Source organism: Trichomonas vaginalis, chromosome IV (genome assembly GCF_026262505.1).
Source record: "Trichomonas vaginalis G3 chromosome IV, whole genome shotgun sequence".
In the NCBI taxonomy this organism is placed as follows: domain Eukaryota; phylum Parabasalia; order Trichomonadida; family Trichomonadidae; genus Trichomonas; species Trichomonas vaginalis.
In genome coordinates this window covers 36,764,528-36,786,471 of record NC_067206.1, presented here as the reverse complement: position 1 = coordinate 36,786,471, position 21,944 = coordinate 36,764,528, and the positions used below count along the sequence as shown (strand labels likewise).

General features: G+C 32.1%; 4 protein-coding genes across 4 annotated transcripts, besides 2 other annotated features; 3 read left to right on the top strand and 1 right to left on the bottom strand.

The window, feature by feature from the left end:
• Window positions 1-1,585: 1,585 nt before the first annotated feature.
• TVAGG3_0234270 (midasin-related family) lies at window positions 1,586-16,797 on the top strand (the record flags this gene model as incomplete). The annotated part of the gene is made up of 1 exon (XM_001318844.2): window positions 1,627-16,611. The coding sequence occupies one exon, from the start codon at window positions 1,627-1,629 to the stop codon at window positions 16,609-16,611; it is 14,985 nt and encodes a 4,994-aa protein (XP_001318879.1).
• A 909-nt stretch (window positions 16,798-17,706) lies between these two features.
• TVAGG3_0234260 (mRNA guanylyltransferase protein) lies at window positions 17,707-19,676 on the top strand (the record flags this gene model as incomplete). Its single annotated transcript, XM_001318845.1, has 1 exon — window positions 17,707-19,353. One exon carries the CDS (start codon window positions 17,707-17,709, stop codon window positions 19,351-19,353), a length of 1,647 nt encoding a protein of 548 aa, XP_001318880.1.
• Window positions 19,677-20,046: 370 nt separating this feature from the next.
• Window positions 20,047-20,785, top strand: TVAGG3_0234250 (FYVE/PHD zinc finger family; the record flags this gene model as incomplete). Its single annotated transcript, XM_001318846.1, has 1 exon — window positions 20,054-20,764. The coding sequence occupies one exon, from the start codon at window positions 20,054-20,056 to the stop codon at window positions 20,762-20,764; it is 711 nt and encodes a 236-aa protein (XP_001318881.1).
• A 246-nt stretch (window positions 20,786-21,031) lies between these two features.
• TVAGG3_0234240 (uncharacterized protein) lies at window positions 21,032-21,819 on the bottom strand (the record flags this gene model as incomplete). The annotated part of the gene is made up of 1 exon (XM_001318847.1): window positions 21,088-21,819. The coding sequence occupies one exon, from the start codon at window positions 21,817-21,819 to the stop codon at window positions 21,088-21,090; it is 732 nt and encodes a 243-aa protein (XP_001318882.1).
• Window positions 21,820-21,834: 15 nt separating this feature from the next.
• Window positions 21,835-21,860: a mobile genetic element.
• Window positions 21,835-21,860: a terminal%2Cinverted (terminal inverted repeat of tvBac_53II transposon ID:TVAGG3_0234230).
• Window positions 21,861-21,944: the final 84 nt, after the last annotated feature.

The window sequence follows — 21,944 nt, the reverse complement described above, 5'->3', positions numbered from 1 at the left end:
TGTTGTTGCGTGTTGGATGCGGGATCCTGTTATTTCTGAAATCGACAAAAAATTTGGAAATTTAATTTCCGAAATCGAAATTATATTAATGTTTTTAATATTCTTATATCAAAAGGATTAAAGTTCATTAAGAGAAAAACAATTCTTCTTCTTCAATCTATTGGCGCATTTATTTCTACACGCCAATAAGGAAGGGAAAATTATAAGACACCATGGTGTCTTCAAAACGCTAATTTTTGATATTTTTAACAACCCTAAAAGTCGGGATCTACAAATGTATTCTCTTTGACATAGGATAAAAACATCCTTTCTTATAATTTCATTGTAAAATAAAATTTTCTTAAATTTATTGAATCCAAACTCAACTTTGCAACATTTTATTATCATAAAAACTAAGAAACATCAGGTAAACTTCAATTTGGAGAGCTTAAAATCATATCTAAATTGAAAAATAAGGGGAAAAAAATTGTAAAAAAAAATCTCATTAGATGGGGCAAAAAGTGACTTTTTTAATGTGTTTTTTAAAAAAATCGTGCCAGCTGGCCAAAAAAGGTGTGCCAGCAGGCGTGCCAGTTTGTACAACCCTACTCCGGTGGCTCCCACTGGTGGGGAGGAGACGATAGAAAAAGATATAAATTTTACTAAAAAAATTGAATTTTGGAAATTCTTTTGATTTTTTTGAATGATTTACGAAGAGATTGAACACATTTTGTACTATGAAATATCGTTATTAATAAATTTACTTCTTAAACATCTATTAAAATCGCAATTTTGAATATTTTTATGATTTTTTTTGACCCGATCACTTGCGCCCGCGCCCACTGGGAGGGGCGCTTGTAAAGTATTCAAAAATCAATGTAAACATTTCAATTTTTGCTCCCACCTCCCATTGGGAGGGGGGCATATATCTTGTAGCGTTCAAGTTCAAGTGATGAAAGTGCATAAGAAAGCTCCTTAATCATACCGATAGAAACAGCATTAGGGGCGCCAAATGGCGCTCGGTGATGTTTCCCATAAAAGCTTAATTTCAGGTATCCATAATCATAACCTGTCAGACGCAATAATTCATTAGCACACAATCATCGTTTCTCAATCAAGAAACGAAACGCACGATTGATTATGCTGGCCATTAAATTTTCATATCAAATAATTTACTACTTCAAGAAAAATTAAAGACTATCATCAACCAAAGCTTAAAATTCTCAGTGTTTACAACTCTCATACTTCGAATATGCATATTTCCAAAATAGCATGAAAATTTTTTTCATTTGAGCTCATTTTCTTTTGTTCTATTAACTAATACATGCAGTACAAGCTTGTTATACGTATACTTAATAAGTAAGGTCTTAAGGGAAATAATAAAAAAGAATTTTGCTATTAATTATATTAAACAATATTTATTTGTAATTTCGTGATAATTATATTTCTTATTACAAAGTAAAGGTATTTGATATAATGTTTGCCTTACAAAAATGTTTCCTTTGTCTTGCCACCATAGGTATTCTATTTTGTCACTTTTTGCGCCCGCCGTGCCATGTATAATCATGTCTCTTAACTTTTGACTAGTCATAAGACATAAAATCATTTTTGGTTATGGCCAACCAGCCAACCTTCATACTTCAAAAGATGAATGAAATCATTAAATTTACCAATTCGGGAATACCTGTACTTCTCATTGGACCAACAGGATGCGGTAAAACAACAATTGCAGAGAAAATTTTTGATAATCCAAATGGATTTTTGAAATTTAATTTCAGTTCGGAGACGACTATTGATCAACTCATAGGAAACCTAACCCTAGACAAGGACTCAAATCCAAAGTTTGAGTATGGAACTTTCTCAAAAGCGTTTAAAGAGGGAATCCCTCTCATTCTTGATGAATTTAATCTTGCTCATGAAGATGTTCTGCAATGCATTGAATCATCGTTGGATACTGAAGAATTGTTCGTTGATGATCCATCATTGAATAATGCCCCGATAAAAATGCATCCTGCATTCAAATTGATTGCTACTCAAAACGATTCAGATAGCTCTTTTGCATCAATGCGTAACAAGCTCACATCAAAATTGACATCTCATTTTCAAGTTATTCAATTCGAGGATTTTACAGATGATCAATTAACAGTTCTTTGTTCAAACTTCAACAAAGAAATTTCAGAAGAAACTATTGACAAAGTCATTAGTTTTCATTATTCATGTTTTAATGATAGCAACAAAGACTATAGTTTCACAATAAGAAATTTGAAAATGGCTCTTCTTTCTACTGATGACGAAAAAGACCTTTATCGCTCTCTATTGTATTACTACGAACCACTTATGGGGCAAGACAAGGCTTTTCTTATTCCACAAAAACTTTCAGAAAATGAAATAATCCAAACTGATATCCCAGATATAGATATCAACCAAATGATCCAAGATAAACATATCCAAAATGTTTGGAAGAATGAAATACTAATAAGTACATTAAGGAAGATTCAATTCTTCATGAAAAATCATCAACCTATACTTATTGTAGGCCCTGATGGCTCAGGAAAGACACAAATTGCAAAATGGGCATCACAATTGTTTTCAAACAACGGTTCTCTTTTCATGGTTTGTCATCCTGAAATGACAACATCTGATTTGATGGGAGGTTACACAACGTCCTCAAATTCTTTACGTATTGCAGATTGGAAAGATGGTCCCATCATAAAGGCTGCAAGTAAAGGGCTAGTTCTAATCATTGATCAACTTGAAAGCGCTTCTCCACAAGTTATTGAAAGAATCAACCCAATTCTCGATGCTTACTCAAATATTTTATTGAATGAGAAAACACAATCAACTAACAACACAAAATTCAATGTTCCAGAATGCTTTGAAGATCTCCAAGTTGAAATCAATAAGGATTTCAAGATCATTGCTACAGCATCTAAGAGTCAATTAAAGAATTTATCTCCTGCATTAAAGAATCGTTTCACAATTGTTGAAATAAATTCTCAAATTGATAAAGAGGACTCAAATCAACAAATCCAAGAACTAGTTTCTGCATTAATTGAGTCAAATCAAGGAAATAATATTTCAATCAATTATTTAGTAATCAAAAGACTTGTTAACATCAATAATATTTCCGATATTTCAAAGATTGTTTCAGGAATACGACTAATATGCTCGAAATATCCTCAATTTAACGATGTAAAAATACAAATTCAAGTTTTTGAAGCATTGTATGATATATATATCAACCATAAAACGCCACAATTAGATCGCAGTATCATAGATATAGTACTTAAAACTATTACAGGAGAAACAAAAGGTTTCTACTTCAAAGAATCCCCAGAACTAGAAAATATTGTATCACTTATAATATTGATGCAAAACATCGGCCAACATATTGTCCTGCAAAGTGGAACGGGATTTGGAAAGACATCAGTTGCAGTTGCACTCGCAAAAGGATTAAAATTTAACCCATATAAGGTATCATTTAATGCAGAAACAAAATTATCGGATTTAATAGGAAACATCACAATTACTCGCGGAACCAGTGACAATTCGAAAGGACAATTACTTCGTGCTATTAAAGAAGGAGGTTTCTTCATTGCAGATGAAGCAAACCTGGCAGATAACACAATCCTTCAATCTCTTGTTATTGCATTAGAGCAGAAACCTGGTGAAGAAATCGAGATTCCTTCAGAAGGCACGACTAAAATACATGAAAAATATTTCTTCATTGCTTGTCAAAATGATAGCACAATGTTTGGTCGCAAACCATTACCACAAGTACTTCTTAAACGTGTGGTTTGTTTTGAATATCCATTTCCTGAGAGTTCTCTATTTAACGTCATTAAAGAAATTACATCAGAATATAAATTAAGTCTTATGAACAAGCTTTTGACGAATTTTGTTAAATTATTGTACAATGAATTCAAGCACAACGAAGCAATTCGTCCATGGTCATTCAGAGAAATTAGAAGATTCTGTAAACGAGTCACAAACTCAGAACAGATTGAAATCTTCCGTAATAAAAAATGGAATATTGCAAATCCTGAAGAGGTTCAAATTTATCACGCATTGTTTATGTCATGGATGATGTGTCCTGTTCCAGAACAAGCCTCAAAGACAATATCAGAAATTGTTGAAAAATCATTCCAAAAGGTCAACTCTTCAGAATTAGAAAATATTTTGTTATCAAATGCAGTTCCACAAGGAAAGTATGTCGTTAAAGGGAATATTAGAATTAAATCAGTTGCTTCACAAAGCAATAACGAGGAAGTTATTCAAGCAACCCAAGGAATTGCTTCATTCTGGAATGCTGTTTTCCTGTCTTCTCTGATTCCTTCAAATGAGCCAATTCTTATTGTTGGTGAATCTTCGTTTAAGACATATTTAGCCAATTCAATTATGGCAAATCCAAGCCAAGTCACTTTAGGAAGTGAAACTACAACAGCTTCATTGATTGGCCAAGTTTCATATGTCAGACAACAAACATATGATCAAGCAATGCTTGATTTGCTTCATACAATCATGATCTCAAATCCTAAACTTTACAAAGATTTCAGAGATTTCAAAAAGAATTTCATCAGAGATAAAGAGCATCTTGACAAATTACAAGAGTTCATCAAACAGTTAAAAGTTCCTTTCCTTCAGAAATCAATCGATCATATAACAAAGCAACTGATTGCAGATGAACCAGACCCATCAAAAGTTCATTCTGCAATAAGTAATTACACAACAATCTTCAAACCTGGTTTGATAACACATCAAATCTTTAGCCAAAGTCCAATTGTTATTAAGAACTTTTCAAAGCCACCAACATCTGTTATTGAAAGATTCAATGAACTCATTGACATTGAGCCAGAATTAACTCTCAATGAAGATTACACAAATACTATCACTCCACCTGATTATAAAGTAATCAAAATGAGCAACTCAGATAAAACAAGATTCAGGATTGTTGCTTTAAGTTCTTTGATCGATTATAACAGGATTTCCGAAGCCATGAGATCAAGATTTAATATCGTAAATATCAAGAAATATTCGAATGAGAAAATCAAAACAATAACAGGTTTCTCTGACGAATACATCAAAGATTTCAATTTCCATCAATTAGTTTTGATGAAATCAATTATCACAAAAATCCAGGAAATTCATAGAACAATTCTTAATTCATCTCAAGAAATACCAAGAGAAGAACTAGAAAGGGAAGCAGCAAGAATTATGGGAACAGAAGATGTTGGTTGCAAAGAATTTATTAGTCCTTTACAGGTCGATAATGGACATTTGAAATCAGATAATCCATACATACTCTCTTATTCTGCTCCAAACTTTGATCCATCAAAAACGAATATTGTTTTCACAAAAACAACGCAAACAATGTGCGATAGAATCTTCACTGCTTTGTCCTTCGATATTCCGATCATCATTCAAGGACCAACAGGAACATGCAAGTCAATGCTTGCCGATTACGTGGCAAATTCTATTAAAGATTTCGCAAATAATAATCATGTTATCAAAATCCAATTATCAAGATCTACAACTGTTGAAGATTTGTTCGGAAGAAATTCAATTAAAGTTGATAAAAATGGAAACAAGACATTTGATTATATTCCAACCGAACTGTTTAAAGCAGCTACAGAAGGTTCCCCTCATAGGTCATTGATCATAATTGAAGAGCTTAATCTTGCATCACCAAGTTTAATTGATGCATTAACTTCTTTGTTTGACAATAATCCTAATTCAAAGATCATGAAAACAAATGGCGAATCAGAGAACAAAGGAAAATACTCCATAATTGGCATTGCTTCCGGAAATGTTCCACCTGCTCTCAAAAAAGCATCAATATTCTTTAAGAGAGATGTATATACAAACAATGAGATGCGAGCTGTCTGTAGTCCTCTCTTAAAAGCATATGAGTCCAGCAAATTCATCAATTACTTCACGACATTGAATCCTCGTAATTGTATAATGTTTGTACAGTTAATATATTCATTTAACAGTTCTGATCAAAATATGCATTTACTTTTAGATCTTGTTACACATGATCAGAAGTCTAAGTCAAATGAATGGGAAAGTATTCCAATTTCACATGAATCCAGAATGTCGATCTTGAAAGTTGATAAAATCAAAGTTGAATGTTCAACAATCGGAAATAAATATGATCCGAAAATCAAAGAAAAGCTTTTGAGTTTGACAGCAAGCGAACAAAAACTATTTGTCACGTTGGCGGCCAATACTCATAAGAGGTTCCCATTGATTGTTACAGGAGGAACAGCATCAGGAAAGACATATGCAATTCAATTGTTCGCACAAGCAATCAACAAGAAGCTTCATGTTATTCCACTTAATGCGGATACATCAATTTCAACGATAACAGGATCATATAAGCCATCAAAGTTTGTTAACCAAGCAAACATCGACAAAATCACCAGCAAATTAAAAGAAGATCCTGCCTTTGATGATGTTTCCATATTAATTAGAGAATACTCAAAGAATCGCATGGAAATTAAGAAACTCCAAGAAATCGAAGCTCAGATTAATATAGTTCTTGAAAATACAAGTGAAGAAAAACACCAGAAAATTGGTAACGAAGCCAAATCATTAGTTTCAACAGCCAAACACTTAATCAATAACTTAGAATACTCAGAATCCAGTTTAGTCACAGCTATGAAAAATGGTGATTGGATATTATTTGATGGTGTTGAATCATGTCCTTCAACAGTTATGGAGAGAATTATCACTTTGCTTGATTTTGAACCATCATTGAATCTCTATGAAGTTGATGAAGGTGTTGTTTACTCTTCAAAGCCATCTTCTTATCAACAACATAAGATTCAAGATGGTTTTAGAATTATCTTGACATATAACAATGTCGGAACTCACAAGAAAACTCCTTTATCTCAGTCAATTCTCTCAAGATGCGCAATATTAAAGATGGATCCAATAGATTCTGACACTAAAAGCACTTCTAAAATTTCATTATTCGAACTCCCAGATAAAAAATACGAATTACCAGACGGAAGTTACAATAAATCTAATATTGTTGCAAGAATTGCGAAATTGCACGATGAAATGAAGAAATTGCAGAAAGATGGTTCTAGCTACGAACTAACAGGAAGAAGCATATCAAGAATCTGCAGATTGTTCACTTCAATGAGCGTAAATACTGAAGGTGAATTCATTCCATATCAGCAAATCAAGAAGGCTCTTTTGATAACTTATAATAATATGATAAGTAAAATGGATGAAGAAGACGATGAAACAAATCAAAAAATTTTGGAAATATTCGAACAAGCTCCTGATGATCAAGAAGTAGAGAATTTGAATGAATTGTATAAGCAAACATTCATTGAAAGCAGCAAATTGAAACAAATGATTGAAGAATCTTTGTTACAGGATGGTTTTGTAAGTAATATATTCAGTATTATCGAGCGCGCATTGTTCAAAGATGTTTTTGACCTCGATGAATTCATGATTGATCTAACACAAAAGTTCAAAGATTTACATGCAAACGATTTCGAAAATAGGGAAACAAAATGGTACGCCGACTATATTTTCCTTTCTCAATTGCAAGACATTATTCACTCGCTTTCAAAACTTGATGATAATGCAAAATCAGAGATATCACATTTTTCAATATCAAGTATTTCCCAAATCAAGAAAGAATTAGCAGGCATTTTAACAAAATTCGCATTTATTTCTCAAACATGTTATTCATGCCAAGACATAAGTATCCCAATTGAATTCACCTCGGAAGTAAATATTTCTGCTTTGAATGGAATATCTGATGAAGTTAAGAACAATATATTTAAGTTTCCATTTTTATATTTCAGTATTCCAGGAATTGAGAAGATTTCAAAGTTCTTTGATGGCATTTACAAATTAATCTTTGATACTTACATTTATTGCTTTGCAATTTATCAAACAGATTTTCGTTCTTCTCTAGATCATTTCGTTTCAATTATATATGAAGTTGCTAGGCCATCAAACACAATAAATATCAATGATCTCGTAGAATCTCTATCTTTAGATGAATTTTCCAGTTTAATATCATTGAAGAAGTCATTCAAAGAATACAGTAATAAATTCGAAATTCCATGTGAGTTTATGGATATGTTAAATCAACTACAAATTAAATTCGACGAATTGAACATCATATCAGAAGATGAGAAGAAATGGAACAAACTCAAAGAAGACTATCCAGATTTAGGTTATCTATTCACGTTAACAGAAGGCATTTCTTGGGTTCCAAAAAGCAATATCCAAAATACAATTATAAATCTCGCAAAAATGGAGAAACCAATATCATATAATAAGTTATCATTATATGTTAATCAAATTGATCCGAATAACTGTGACAAATCTAGATGGTTTTCTATTTTAATGGATTACTCATATGATATCACTTTACTCGAAAATCTAAAGAATCCTAAAAAATGCATCTCTTCACTTCTGAAATTAAATGAACGAAAGTACAATGTTGGTAAAATCTTAAAGACATTCAATGGTACTTATTTAACTGTGAGTCAATCCGATGCTGATGCTTTGATAAATGATATGCTGGCGAGATATTTGGAAAATATGTATGCATTCAATGACAGTTTACTTGATGTTGGTAATTTAATTGAAAAAGTTGACAGTTACATCAACAAAGTAGAATTGGTTAGCAATGATTGGGCTGTTTTTGTTAGAGAAAATAACAAAAAGTATGATATTAACCAAGAGATCATGATTCCAAAATACACTGAACCAAGCATTCGCAGATTCTTATCAAAGGAGTGTGGTAAAAATTTCAAATCGAAAAAGGATCTATTACAACACTTAAAGGAGGATCAATCTAAGGAGTTCCTTTATAGTATGCTAATTAACCAGCCAAGCATGAAAAAATATAACACATCCGATCGTATTCAGTTTGAGGATTATGAAGAATGGTATATTGAAAATTTCCCAGCCCAGGGCTTATTTTTGCTCAGAAATCCAGACTTCATTAAGCTCATTGAAATTCCAAATGAGAGACTTACATTTGGTCTATTTATGCTGAGAGTTGTTTCTTCATTCAAACAAATTACTTTTGAAACAACAAAATTCACACCAGAAATGTCGAAAAGCATAAATGATTCCATCCAAAAGTTGTTGTTAGATCCTGATAACAATAAAGGCATTATAGTTGCATTATGTCTGTCTAATCCTCCTTATTCACTTAAGCATTTCTATACTTGTTTACTTCATGATTCACTAGTTCAAGCCGCAACATTTTTGGATGATGACCAATATGTAAAGAAAGCAAACATGCTCATAGGTGAATACTTAGAACAAGCATTAAGCAATTGTAATCCTTTGACTAAACAGAAATGGAGTTCTTTCATTGGAAGCAATACTGATTATCTTTTGAATCCTATTAAATCCTTCATCAATTTCTGCAATTTTCATATCAGTGATAAGCTGAATGAGCTGAAAGCTTTTAAAGATAAAACAGAAAAAGAATTAAAGATGAAAGAAGATAAGATTAACGAAGTTCTTCCTGAGTTAGAAAAAGCGACGAAAAAAGAAGATCCGAATTGTTTCATTCAACGATTTAGACCAGATAATTATTCAGAAAATGTTATCAATGCTTATGAAAGTTATTCAAGCTGCTTATTGACTATTTTGAATTCATTAACAAAGTTTGAGTGGTATAAAAAGGGAACACAAATTAAAGATTTCGATCAATCAATTAAGTTGTACAAATTCATTAAGAAATTAAAATATTGCGATCCTGCTCACTATGAAGAACAAATCTATGTTATTTATATACATAATTGCGCAACCGATACAATTACATTCACTAAGAAAGATGATCAAGATGTAACAGTCAGCTTCTACGTTAGACCAAAGGTTGATTCATTTTTGGTTGTTCCAGAGAAATATATCAATGATATTGATGTTCCTAAATCCTTAGAAACTATCAAATTGAATGTTTCTAAGATGGCAGAGGTAACAGATGAAATCAATGTTGATATGCTCATTAAAGCATATAGAAAATTCTATGATGAAAAAGTTAAGGATCCTAATGCAATGGATAGTTATTATGCTTCAGGTTCAACTGTTATATTTAACACTAGTGAAAGCAATTATAACTTTGATGATATCAAAGATCTTTTTAAGAACACCCAGTCAGGAATTAGCTATTTAACAGAGTTCGAAAGCAAATTCATGAAGCCCCAGTTCGAAGGAAATCCTGATCAAATACCAGAAAAGACACAAGAAATTATCAACAAAATACATCTATTGGTAAAAGAGCACGACAGATTGGTAACCGAAATTCGCAAATATGAATCTGAAATAGCTCTACTTCCAACGCAGAGATTCGATCCTCCATCTGAACAAAGCAGTAAACCAGATATCAAATTGAACAAAACAAACAATATTACTATTGATTTTTCAAATACAGACAGCTCAGTATTTAACTTGGCAGCAATCAATATTACAAATGATTCTGTTAATCCATCATTCAGAATGATCAAAGCTGATATTCCAGGTATATTAAGAGGAATCCAAACAACTCCTATTTGTATACCAATATATGTTTTCGGAAATGCATCAAAAATCAGGATAAAATTCTATCCTTTAGATGAAACACCTCTTCCTGCATACGAGATTAATGAATCTCAAGTTAATTTATTATTCCCAATCAATGGTATAACAAATGACATAATATTTACAGGAATGGTTGATATTAACACTCACAATATTAATTATGAAGTTAAAGCTCACTTTATTGATTCAACAATCTTCATTGACTCCCCTGGAAACTCATTCATCAAGGATACATCCGGTATTTCATTTGAAAAATCATTTATCGAAGAAGATAGTATTCCAATTATTTCTACAATACCTGGCCTGGAAAATCCCAAGCAAACAATTTTGGTCGAAAACATAAATACTGCTTTTCCGAAATCTCCAATCCAATTCAAAGATGATGACCAAACATTTATTATCAAGGGTTTAACACATGACAAAAAAGAAAATAAAATTAGTGGTATAGCTTTCAATTGTTATCATACATCAAATGAAGATTCGCGGATTATCATCAATTCTCCTGATTTCGCAGAAAAAAGAAATGTGGATTTGAGGATTTTATCTCCACCATATAAATTACTCTCTGAAAAATCAGAAATGGAAATTGGAAACTGCTACAACAAATATTATTTTGTTTTATGTTTCATTATGAAATATGCAGAAACACCAAGAATTGATGTGAAGTGCTCTGATAATGTCAAAATCCTAAATCAAAATATCTTTCCAACTTTCTCAGTTCCACAATCACATGTTGTTATCGGAGTGGAGATGAAATCAATTGCAAAAAGATACGATGATCCATCATCCCTTATACTTTCAATCAATTCACAACAATTCCAATGGACACGCTCTATCAAATTGTTTACGAAGAAGCCCGATAAAAGAATCAATTTCGATCATAGTTATGTTTTGTATAACAGCATTAATTATTCTCTCCATGAAAATAATAAATACATTCCACGTGTATATTATGATGAAAAATTTGGGACAATACTTACAAATAATACAATCAAATGCTTGATAATAAATGATCATTACCAAGTCGATTATTTGAATTACAATAATAATATTAAAGATAAATGCGTCCTACTTTCCTGGCAATACTATGTTGATTCAGGCAAAAATGAAGTATATTGGATTCCTGCTTTTGTTCCAGGGACAGGTGAAATACAAACAAGAATATTACAAATGTCTGAAGATAATGTAAATGATCTACTAAACTTTTTGCGTAGATTCTTTGGAAAAAATAGCATTGTCACAATTAAGAACATAATAAGAAACTTCAAAGGTTGGAGTCAAAAATGCAATTCCATTTGCGAGTTCATCATGGCTCAATTGACAGAAAAATACAATAAAATTATCAATGACGATTATCAGCTTACAAACGATGTTTCTTTTGATGTTGGTAAAATTAATTCTCTAAGAGAGAATAAATTTGATCAAGGAATCATAAACAAGCATATAAGAAATGTTGAAGATGACACTCGTCAAGATGCACTTAAACTTCTCCCATCAAAGAATACAACAATTCTCATGCAATACACGCAGGATGAATCCAAATTATCATATGAATCCAAAATTATCACTCAACAAGAAAGAAATGATATTCTTGAATCAATTTCCAAGATGACATCAGTAGAACCAAAACTTGAATTAGAAATGGTTCCCAATACAGAAAATATCAGAGATGAAGTCATTTTCAAGACAATAACATCAGCCAAAGCAATTTATGACAGAATCTCTGAAGTTGTTCCTCGATGCAGAAAATTCCTTTTAATGATGGCAAATTACGCTGATTACACAAAGGAGTTTCCAGTAGAAAAAGCACAAAAAGAAATAAGATACTTGGCTGCTTTTCATAAATGGTCAAGTGATAAAAGGACTCTTAAAAGCACTCCTTTCCTGACGCAATGCATTGAATTTAATAATGGTTTTACATCACTTATCAATATCATGCAGAAAGCTGGATGCAAAATTGAAAACATCAATATTGAGACTACCAAACTCACTCCTTTGATCATTAAACCAAGCCAATCTCCTATTTCTGTTGAAGAATTTCGAAAGGAATGGACAATACAGAGAAATGTATCAGTGTCACTTTATCTTCCATCTTTTTCTGTTCCACCTATTCAGCCTAACCCTAAACCTAATCCACCTGCACCACCGAGACAAAATAAAAAGTTGTATAAAGGAGATAACGCAACAATTAATATTAAGTATAAACCAGACTCAAATGGAACTTCCGGTAGAACCCAAGATAAACCAGAAGATATTTACAAATTCATGATTAAAAATATTGATAAAATCCAATATTACCAAGATGATGCTAAAGAATTTAATTCAGTAGTTTCAGATATCAAAGATATCCCAGAGAAGAACAATTTACCGATTGACGAATTCATTGCTTACACTACCGAAACTACTTATCAAATCATAAAAGAATTCAATAGCAAGACTATTAATATGGATTCTGAGATTGTATTAATGCTTGATATTAAATCAATCACACCAAATTCAATCAAACTTGATAATTTCTTATACTTTATTGCATTTGCAATGGCAATTTCACAGCTCGGATTTAGCTATAGATTACTTGCATTTGCAGATCGTAACTTCCAGTATTTTGAAATCAAGAAATTATCTGAGAAACTACAAAGGAAGCATCTTCAAGTCGCTCTTGAAATTCTTGATACTAAGAGAACATGTGCAGATCCATTATTTTCAATTAAATCTATCATTAAACAAGACATAGAGAAGTCATTCAGCTTCTTTGTCTTTACCGATGGAAACCTCTTGAATACTAATTATACAATTTGGCAAGAATGGGACAATGGAACAAACAGCAGAATTACATATTTCTTGAAACCTCCTAATGAGGAAGAATACAAGGTTCCGATTATCAAACAATACAAAACTCTGAAGAAGAATCATAATAATATCAATTATGCAATAAACATGGAAGGATTCAACCATAATAAAGAGTTTATTGATGCATTTATCAATGGTATCAGTACAGGAAATGGAAAAGTTCATAGAATTGATAGAAATGTTGAGCTCAAACTATCAGAGAATGACTCCAATATTCCTATTGTTTGTTCATTTAAGAAATTGCCAGAAACAGATTCTCAATTTGTTTGCATATCTGAAGTTATTCAGGCATCTATAACCAGACAAGATGAAGTTATGATTCCAAACGTTTCAGAATATATTTCTCCAACTAATAAATCAGAATTCGAATTAGAAACATTCAGACAAAATATTGAAGCAAATTGGGTTCAGGACGAACTATTTCCTCCAAATAAGCCAATGCAATATATTCCATCAGAAAAAGGTAATGGTTTATCTATGGCTGGTCTAATAAGATTCATTATCACGGATGGTCAAGATCAGAGATTCAGATTGGACAAATGCGCTGGCTATGTTCCAAATTATTCATTGTTCTTCGTCATAGATTGCAGTGAATCATCATCAGGAATTCTCTCACTCCAAGCAACACGTCAAACAGTTTTCTCAACATTATTGGCTTTCAAGGATTGTGAATTCCCAATCACTATTATTCTTGCAACATCTGATGGACCAGCTGCGGTCTGTATCAACAAGAAGAAAGAAGAAATATTTGTAGAGAATTCTCCTGTTTTCACAGAGATATACAGACTACTTACTGAATCCCACGGATTGTGCAGTTTCTCTCAAGCTTTAATTGCAGCTTTCAACCTTAGATACAGACAAACTGAACAAGAATCAATTTTAATTGGTATAACTAATGGCAATTTCACTCAACATGAAATGGATGCAGTTGGAACAGCCATATCATCCTTACAATCAATTAGGACATATCCAATTGGTGTTGGTGTTGGAATCACTCCAACAAAGATATCAAAAGTATTCACAAAATCGATCTGGTCTTCAAATCCTTTGTCAATTGCCAATTGCTTCCAAACTTTACTAGAATTCGATCCTAATGAATGTAAAACAAAAGGTAAAATTTCCGATCCAGCTCTTCCAAATAAAATCCCTAAACTAAATGAATTGCATAATATTTTAATAAGCAAACAAGATAGAACTTACACAGAGCTCACTGATAAACTAACTGATATTCTGTTCTTTGATTCTGCTGAAGATTCCTACATGAATGAAAAACCAGAAATTCAGAAATTACCAACAAGCAAACCTGGAAGTGAGATTTATGATCAAGAACTACCTAATGTTGATCTTGGAGAAAACAAGGCTTGGCCATATAATATTCTGATTTGCATGCTTTATGGCTTTACAGCTAGTAATGATGATTCTGATAAGTATGTGACATATAAAACACTTACAGACAAAAATGGTATTGTAAAAGGATTGAGAGAACTCAAATTTAATGTCGGTGTTACTAAAAACTACTGCGATTCTATAGCTGAACTATCATCAGGAAAATATCACCAAGTCTGGGTTATATGTTCTAAAGGTCAAAGAGCCAAACCAACAGATGTTCCAGATATTTCAGAAGACACAACATACATATCAAAGAAAATCAAAGGAAATAAAGATGATTTTGATCATGCATATCAATTTGTTGAAACAGTTGAATTGTTCAGACAAAATGGTGGAGGTGTTGCATTTTGGGCAGACCAAGGATTTACTTTTGAATTGAATTATTTCTTAAAGCATGTCAAATTATATGATTGTGACAAAATCGAAAAAGAAAAGAATCAAGAAAAGATACCAATAAAGCTTAGATTCCACGATGGAGATCCAGTTAAGGAAAAAGTATTGCAAAGAAGGTTCCCTAAGAATTTCACGAAGATGTCATTTGATGCTGATGATTATAAATGGATATCAAACTACAAGTACTATCTTTATGGATACAATGTTTCCAAACTGATGGAAGGAACAACAATTGCCGGCGCAAGAATTCCTGAGGGATTATCATATGATCAGATTTGCGATCACATTAAGCCATTCAGACCATTTTCCCTCAGCTCAGAAAAAGGTTTAGTTTCTGGCTGTTATTACGTTGCTCCTAAGTTCTCTAACGAAGGCGACATCATCATTGATGGTGCATCATCTAGACTCTTCAAGGAACTGAATTTAGAAGGTGTCAAGAGATTGGTCAGAAATATGGCTTGCTGTCTTATTAACAAAAAGAGATATATTGCCGAAACAGGTTCTTACATTGATAAACTCCCTGTTCCTCTCCTCAAGATACCTAAAATACCAGTTGAAAAACCAATTGACTGTTCCAAAATTAAAATTAAGCCGATTGATTTAGTGTACATTTACGATGCAACTCAATCGACTAATTCTATCAAGAATACTATTTATTACCAGATCGAGAATTCAATAGATTGGTTCAAATATTCAATTTATGATGTCCGCATTGCAGCAATTGCATTCAGAGATTATGCATTGGCTGTTAAAGAAGATTTTAATATTGAACGTAACTTAGTTGATGTAATTGATTTCAAAGATATTACTGATGCTTCAGAAATCTTGGAACAAATCAGAAGCTTCCCTTGTAAAGGAGGAATGGGCGATGGTCCTGAAGACTGGAATTCTGCATTTGAGCAATATTTCACTCTCAAATTCAGAGAAAATTCCACTAAAATTGTTTTCTTCATCACAGATAATGGAACACATCATCCAGACTTCCATAGAAGTCCAGTTATTGATGGCGATGATTACAGTAGTGCGTATTATAGTCGCCTGTCTAATTATGAAATTGATGACTACATAATTTCTGAAGAAAGAATGAGTCAACAACAGAAATTGGAATACTTCATAGATCGACTTGCAAAACAAAACCCATTCTGGATTTTATGTCCATTCGGTCGCTCTGCAACTCATCCACTGAATACTTTCAGGAAAAGCCTGATCAATAGAAATAATAACACTAAATCAATTACAATTACATTTCGTAGCTTCTATCCAAAAAATTGGAGATTTAATCCAAAGAAAATTAAATTAATTGATCATGTCAAATTAAATCCTGAATCTGATGAGGTAGATGGTTTATCCAACAAAGAGCTCAATAATATTTATTCAGACATATTCAAGTATGTCAAGGCCTATATTGAAGAGGTTGTTACTATGTTTTAAATAAATATTTTATTATTTTATTAATTTTTATTATTGTACCTGAAATAAGTTGTAGACAGAGTAATTTGCAAACTCAAAATGATTTATTTGATTGCCCAAAAATGTATTGAATTAGTTAATCAAAGATTGTTTATATCGAATTTCAATAGTAAGGAACTCTAGGTATAATCCCAGAAATTTGCTGATGAAGATACAATTTCAGGCATATTTGATATTCCCACTTATTTGACATCTTCTCACTCAAAAAAGTATTTCAATTTACAAACATGGGCTTCTAATGGTGCATATAGCAGACTTCATTGAATTTGGATTAGAACATATAATATTTTTGGGGATTAGAAAATCATACATTATTAAACGAATTGTAGTTTTCCCTTTATTAAGATATTGAAAATCTGACAAAATTGTTTTGTGGCTGTTGGATTAAATCAAATTATTTTAAACACTAATTAATGACATACATATTCATTAAATTGATAATTTGAATTCAATTTTTTGAAACTGAAATTAAGAAGATTTAAATGATATCACGTTCATATACTGTCTAAGTGCTCATAATTTGTAAGCGTTATTCAGAATTATCGCATTTATTTCGATAGTTTATGTTAAACTATAGTGAAAACAGCAAGGGACAAGCATTGTTCTTATGCTATTCTTCCTAGATACCCTTATTTTTCCATTCCTTATGACTAAATTTGTATTATATTATTATGTATGTCCATAATATAAAGATTAATTGCAAAGCCAGTTCTTAGCACGCGAGAAACAGTCAGACTGTTGAAATCTTATTTTCTGTTTGTAATCAGTTTATTTTACAATTCCAGCTTGCTTATATATGATATTTTTATGATTTTGATTATGTTTTGATAATTAGAAAATTTATCTATTCTTGCTTATCGCTGAATGGGATTTTTGATTAATTTAGTTCTAATTTATGGCAGAAAGCTTATAATTTTTACCTAAAGATATTAAATCTCATGCCAAATACATTTGTATAGTAAAATAGTGCTACAATTTATTGTTTTGACAATTTACATGACATTTTTGTTAGATAGAGAAAAAAAACCGCCAATGGCGGGGAAATTTTAAAAAATAATGAAAGAAGCTAAATTGAGAAGAGTTAATAAATTGCCAGACTTTTGGATACCATGCCCCGCTTGTGGAACACCTATTCCTGTCCCTGGTAAAGATAATTTCTTCTTTGTTCCAATGAAACGCCCGTACCCTGATCAATATCAAGCATTCTTACCAGAAAAAAAGAAATGGACTGTAACTAAGATGGTCGAATATATGCACGCAAAGATTAAGTCAGAGAAAACAAAAACATTCTTTTATTTTGATACTGAAACAATTGAGAACGAAACATTAGACCAATTAAAAGAGCAAGATGTTTTAAATGTTCCATTTTCACCAGAAAGATACAGAGCGGTTGATGTTGATGACTTCTGCTTAAAAGTCAATTCATATATTGACAATCCATCATTATCAACCTTCAATGTTTATTTGATTGTTGCATCTCTTCATGGAGGAAACAGTTCTGGCTTCTTTATTTCCAGTTATTTAATGAAATTTGGAAAATTTTCGTTTGATGATGCAATCAAGACATTCACCAAGTCAAGACCACGCGGATTTTATGACAAAGAACCGCTCGAACAACTTGCTACACTTGTTGCTGAGAAAGTCAAAATTCCAGACCTCAAAATGCCAAAATGGCTTAAAGAGAACAAATACATTGGTGCAACATCAGAAATTACACTTCCAATGGAATCTACACCTTCATTTGAGAAATACGGAGGCGTTGAAATGAAAGATCAAGCTCTTATTACAAAATTACAAGAATTAGTTAATGGATCTCTTGAGGAATCATTTGTTAACTCAAAGTCAACAATCATACCGGTATTCAGGGTCTGGAAAGATACAATGAAAGAAGAATTTGCCAAAAACGTTTACAGAATTTCCTTCCAACCACAGGGAACAAATGTTATTCTTTGTTCTGATGATGAGCGCTATTTATACATTCATTACGGCTTTAATCGCTTCTGGAGATTCGATGCAAAAGTTATGACAGACTTACCGTTCGTTGCTGTCGGAGTTGTTGTTCCTATGGAAGAAAAACTTCATTTGTACTTATCAGATATCCTCAGAATTGAGAAAAGGTCCTTCCTCAAAAATGATATTGATATCAGAACGTCTTCTATTTGGCATTACTTACTTCCAAGGATACAGACAAATCCTAATAATAGATTAAGGCTTCTCTATAGACCTGTTGGCCGCTTAACAGATTGTGCAACAAAATTATTTGACGATACAGTCAAATTCTACGAAAAATTCAAATTTGACGTAGATGGAATCATTCTCATTCGTCGCCGTGGTACTATGGGTAATTTCATATACGTTCCACAGCGTCAAACTCTCTTATTATTCATGAGAATGTCATCTGCAGTCGATGGTCTTCTCTACGCCCGTACTGATGATGGAAATGCATTGGTCGCAGTCAGGCACATGGATTTGGCCGAGAATCCTGTTCGTGGAGCTCTCGATAGTTTCGTCATCAGATTTGAAGTCGATCCGGCTGATGGAGCCCTTATCCCCGTCTCTGTGTGCAAGAATGAATTGCCATCCACGTACAGTTTCTACACAGGAATCGTTGAGTTCTACAAACAAAAGATGAAGTCAAGAGACGTTGTCAAATTCTGGCAGGACGAGGCTATAAAGAGAATGCCACAGCCTGCTCCTAAATAATCTATTGTTTTCACTAATAAAGTCCTTCAATTATTATTAACCATGATTCTATGTTATTATTCAAAAAAATGCTGTTTTCAAGTATTCCAACAAGCTGTTCTCTAATTTCAGTTGGATTTAACAGCATTAAATAGAAGACATTCCTTCTTTTTATTTTAATTCCAAAAATTAGGACGCCGTTGCTCTCAAATGTTCTCAAAAATTGAGAGTGAAACGTACAGAATTTTCATAATCAAATGCTCATAATCCTGCATTATCTGTTTAAGAAACTTTAATTTCATCATGCATATTAAATTTCTAATTCTTTAAATCTAAACTCGAAAATAAAATTACATCTGATAATAAAATAAGTAAGTAATAATGTGTACACAGTACACACATATATTGATGCTATGATAAAGATAGAGATAAATAACGTAAATTATATTAATCAGCAATTTAACTGATATGACGCTATACATCGATATGTCATATCCAAATTTGGATTTTACCTTATCATTTTTGAAGATATAGTGAAGTTAATGCTATCAAGAGATATAATTCTCTATTATATGAAATGAGCTTTCAAATGTAGCCTATGGCTTCCTTATACCATTTATATTTCATGTTCTTGGTATAAATTATACAAAATCTTTTCTAATGTAGTTTTTTTTACGGAGATCCAAGATTACTCATGAAAAAAAGTGACAATACTCAAGGAATGAATGAAAATGATGCATTAATGAGATTAGCGAAACTCTGTCTGCATGCAGATCCACGTGTGCGCGATCAGAGAAAGATAAAGAAAGCACTCGATAGAAAGCCTTCTTCAAACGAATTCGTACGCTGCCCTTGCAGAAACAATGTTGATGCTTATGATCAAATTTGTTGTGATATCTGTCAGTGCTGGTGCCACTGCCGCTGTGTTGGCAAGACTCCAGATGATAAAGACTCATATGTATGCCCATTCTGTGAAGGTTCGGAGACGATTCAATATCTTAAATCGCAAAACATCGATATCCCTAAGCTTTATCGCTCGATCTATGATGCACAGCGCCGCCAAAAGACAAACTTATTCATAAATTCCATGTACAACGTTTCAAATGTAGTTGAAAACACAGAAAAAGCCCAAAAATGGCTCAAAACGCTTACTTCAAGAGATGATTTGTATCACAATATGGTTAGAGCAGCTGGAACCTGCATGAAAGGCTCAGCATCAACTTCAACAACAGTTGAATTAGCATCCGAAAGAAAAAGTATTAACGAGTTAGCAGATAACTTGTCAGGTTTAATAAATGAGCTTAAAAGTGTACAAACTCCATTAGTTGATAACATTGTTGCACAATGTGTCACATTTCCAAAAGAAAAGAGAGTTAAAAAGCATTTTCTCGATGATACAACTACTGATACTTCCGTTGAATCTGATCAATAGATAAAATAAACTGTATTAAATTATTTTAATTTTTGTTAAATTTTTTATTGTGACAAACTTGTCTTTATATAGCTGCATTCTCGAGTTATGGAATATTTGACCTTTTTCCAAAAAGAATTCGATGATTTTAAAAATTATTTTTGAAACACTTATCTTAACAGGTAAAATAACGGTTGTATGTGAACACTTATTAGTATTAAAGAGTGTATATATCATAAATTAAGAATAGAAAAATAATATTTTACAAATAAAAAAAAACATATATAACGGCATATCAAATTAGGTATATTTCATAATGATGTTACTTGTAGATTGTATTTTCATTATTTATGGGTTCTCTTTTTGACAGAATCTTTCTTATCAGTATTTTTCTTTTGAGGAATCTCCTCTTCTTCATCATTTTGTTCCTCTTCATCATCATATTCTTCATCTACTTCTTTCTTTGCTTCTTTGACTGCTTGTTTAAGACTAGAAAGCTTCTTATAGTTATTGTTAAAGAAGCCTACGCAATTACAACATGTATTAGCAATCTGTACTACTATGAATGCTATTAATGCAATGTAAATTAATAAATTTTTAGAAATTTTCAATCTTGAAGAAGAAATCGAATCTACTAAAGCATTGAACTCAGCTATCTTTATACTTCCATGTTTCATCATAACTATCTTTGCATGTGTATCTTCTAAAATCTCGACAGTAATTGTAAGAGAATCTTCGAGTTTAATCTCAATATGGTAATTTTCATTGTCTTTGTCGTTGATAGTTGAACTAAATTGTTGAATTACATCTGGTATTTTTGGTTGAATATACGTTCCATTGCATGAAATTGAATCAACGTTGAATTTTCCTGCATATATAAGTGAATCATCTAATTGGACAACTTTACTTCCAGTCATTATACTATCTTTCCAAAGAGTAAATCCGTATTCTTGAGCGGAAGTAAGATAATGTAATTCGAATGTGTAGTTTTGCAACTTTGATTGCATCAAAGTCCATTCTGATTCTAAAAATTTGTATTTATCAAGCCTAGAGTATGATAATAAAAACGAAATCATAAAAAAATTAAGAGTGCTTACCACTTTCTGACATTCTCTCACAAAATCAACAAATTCATGTTTTCATCGTAAAAAAAGTATGAGGATCGCATTGGGTACTACATGTGATTTATAACGACTTTATA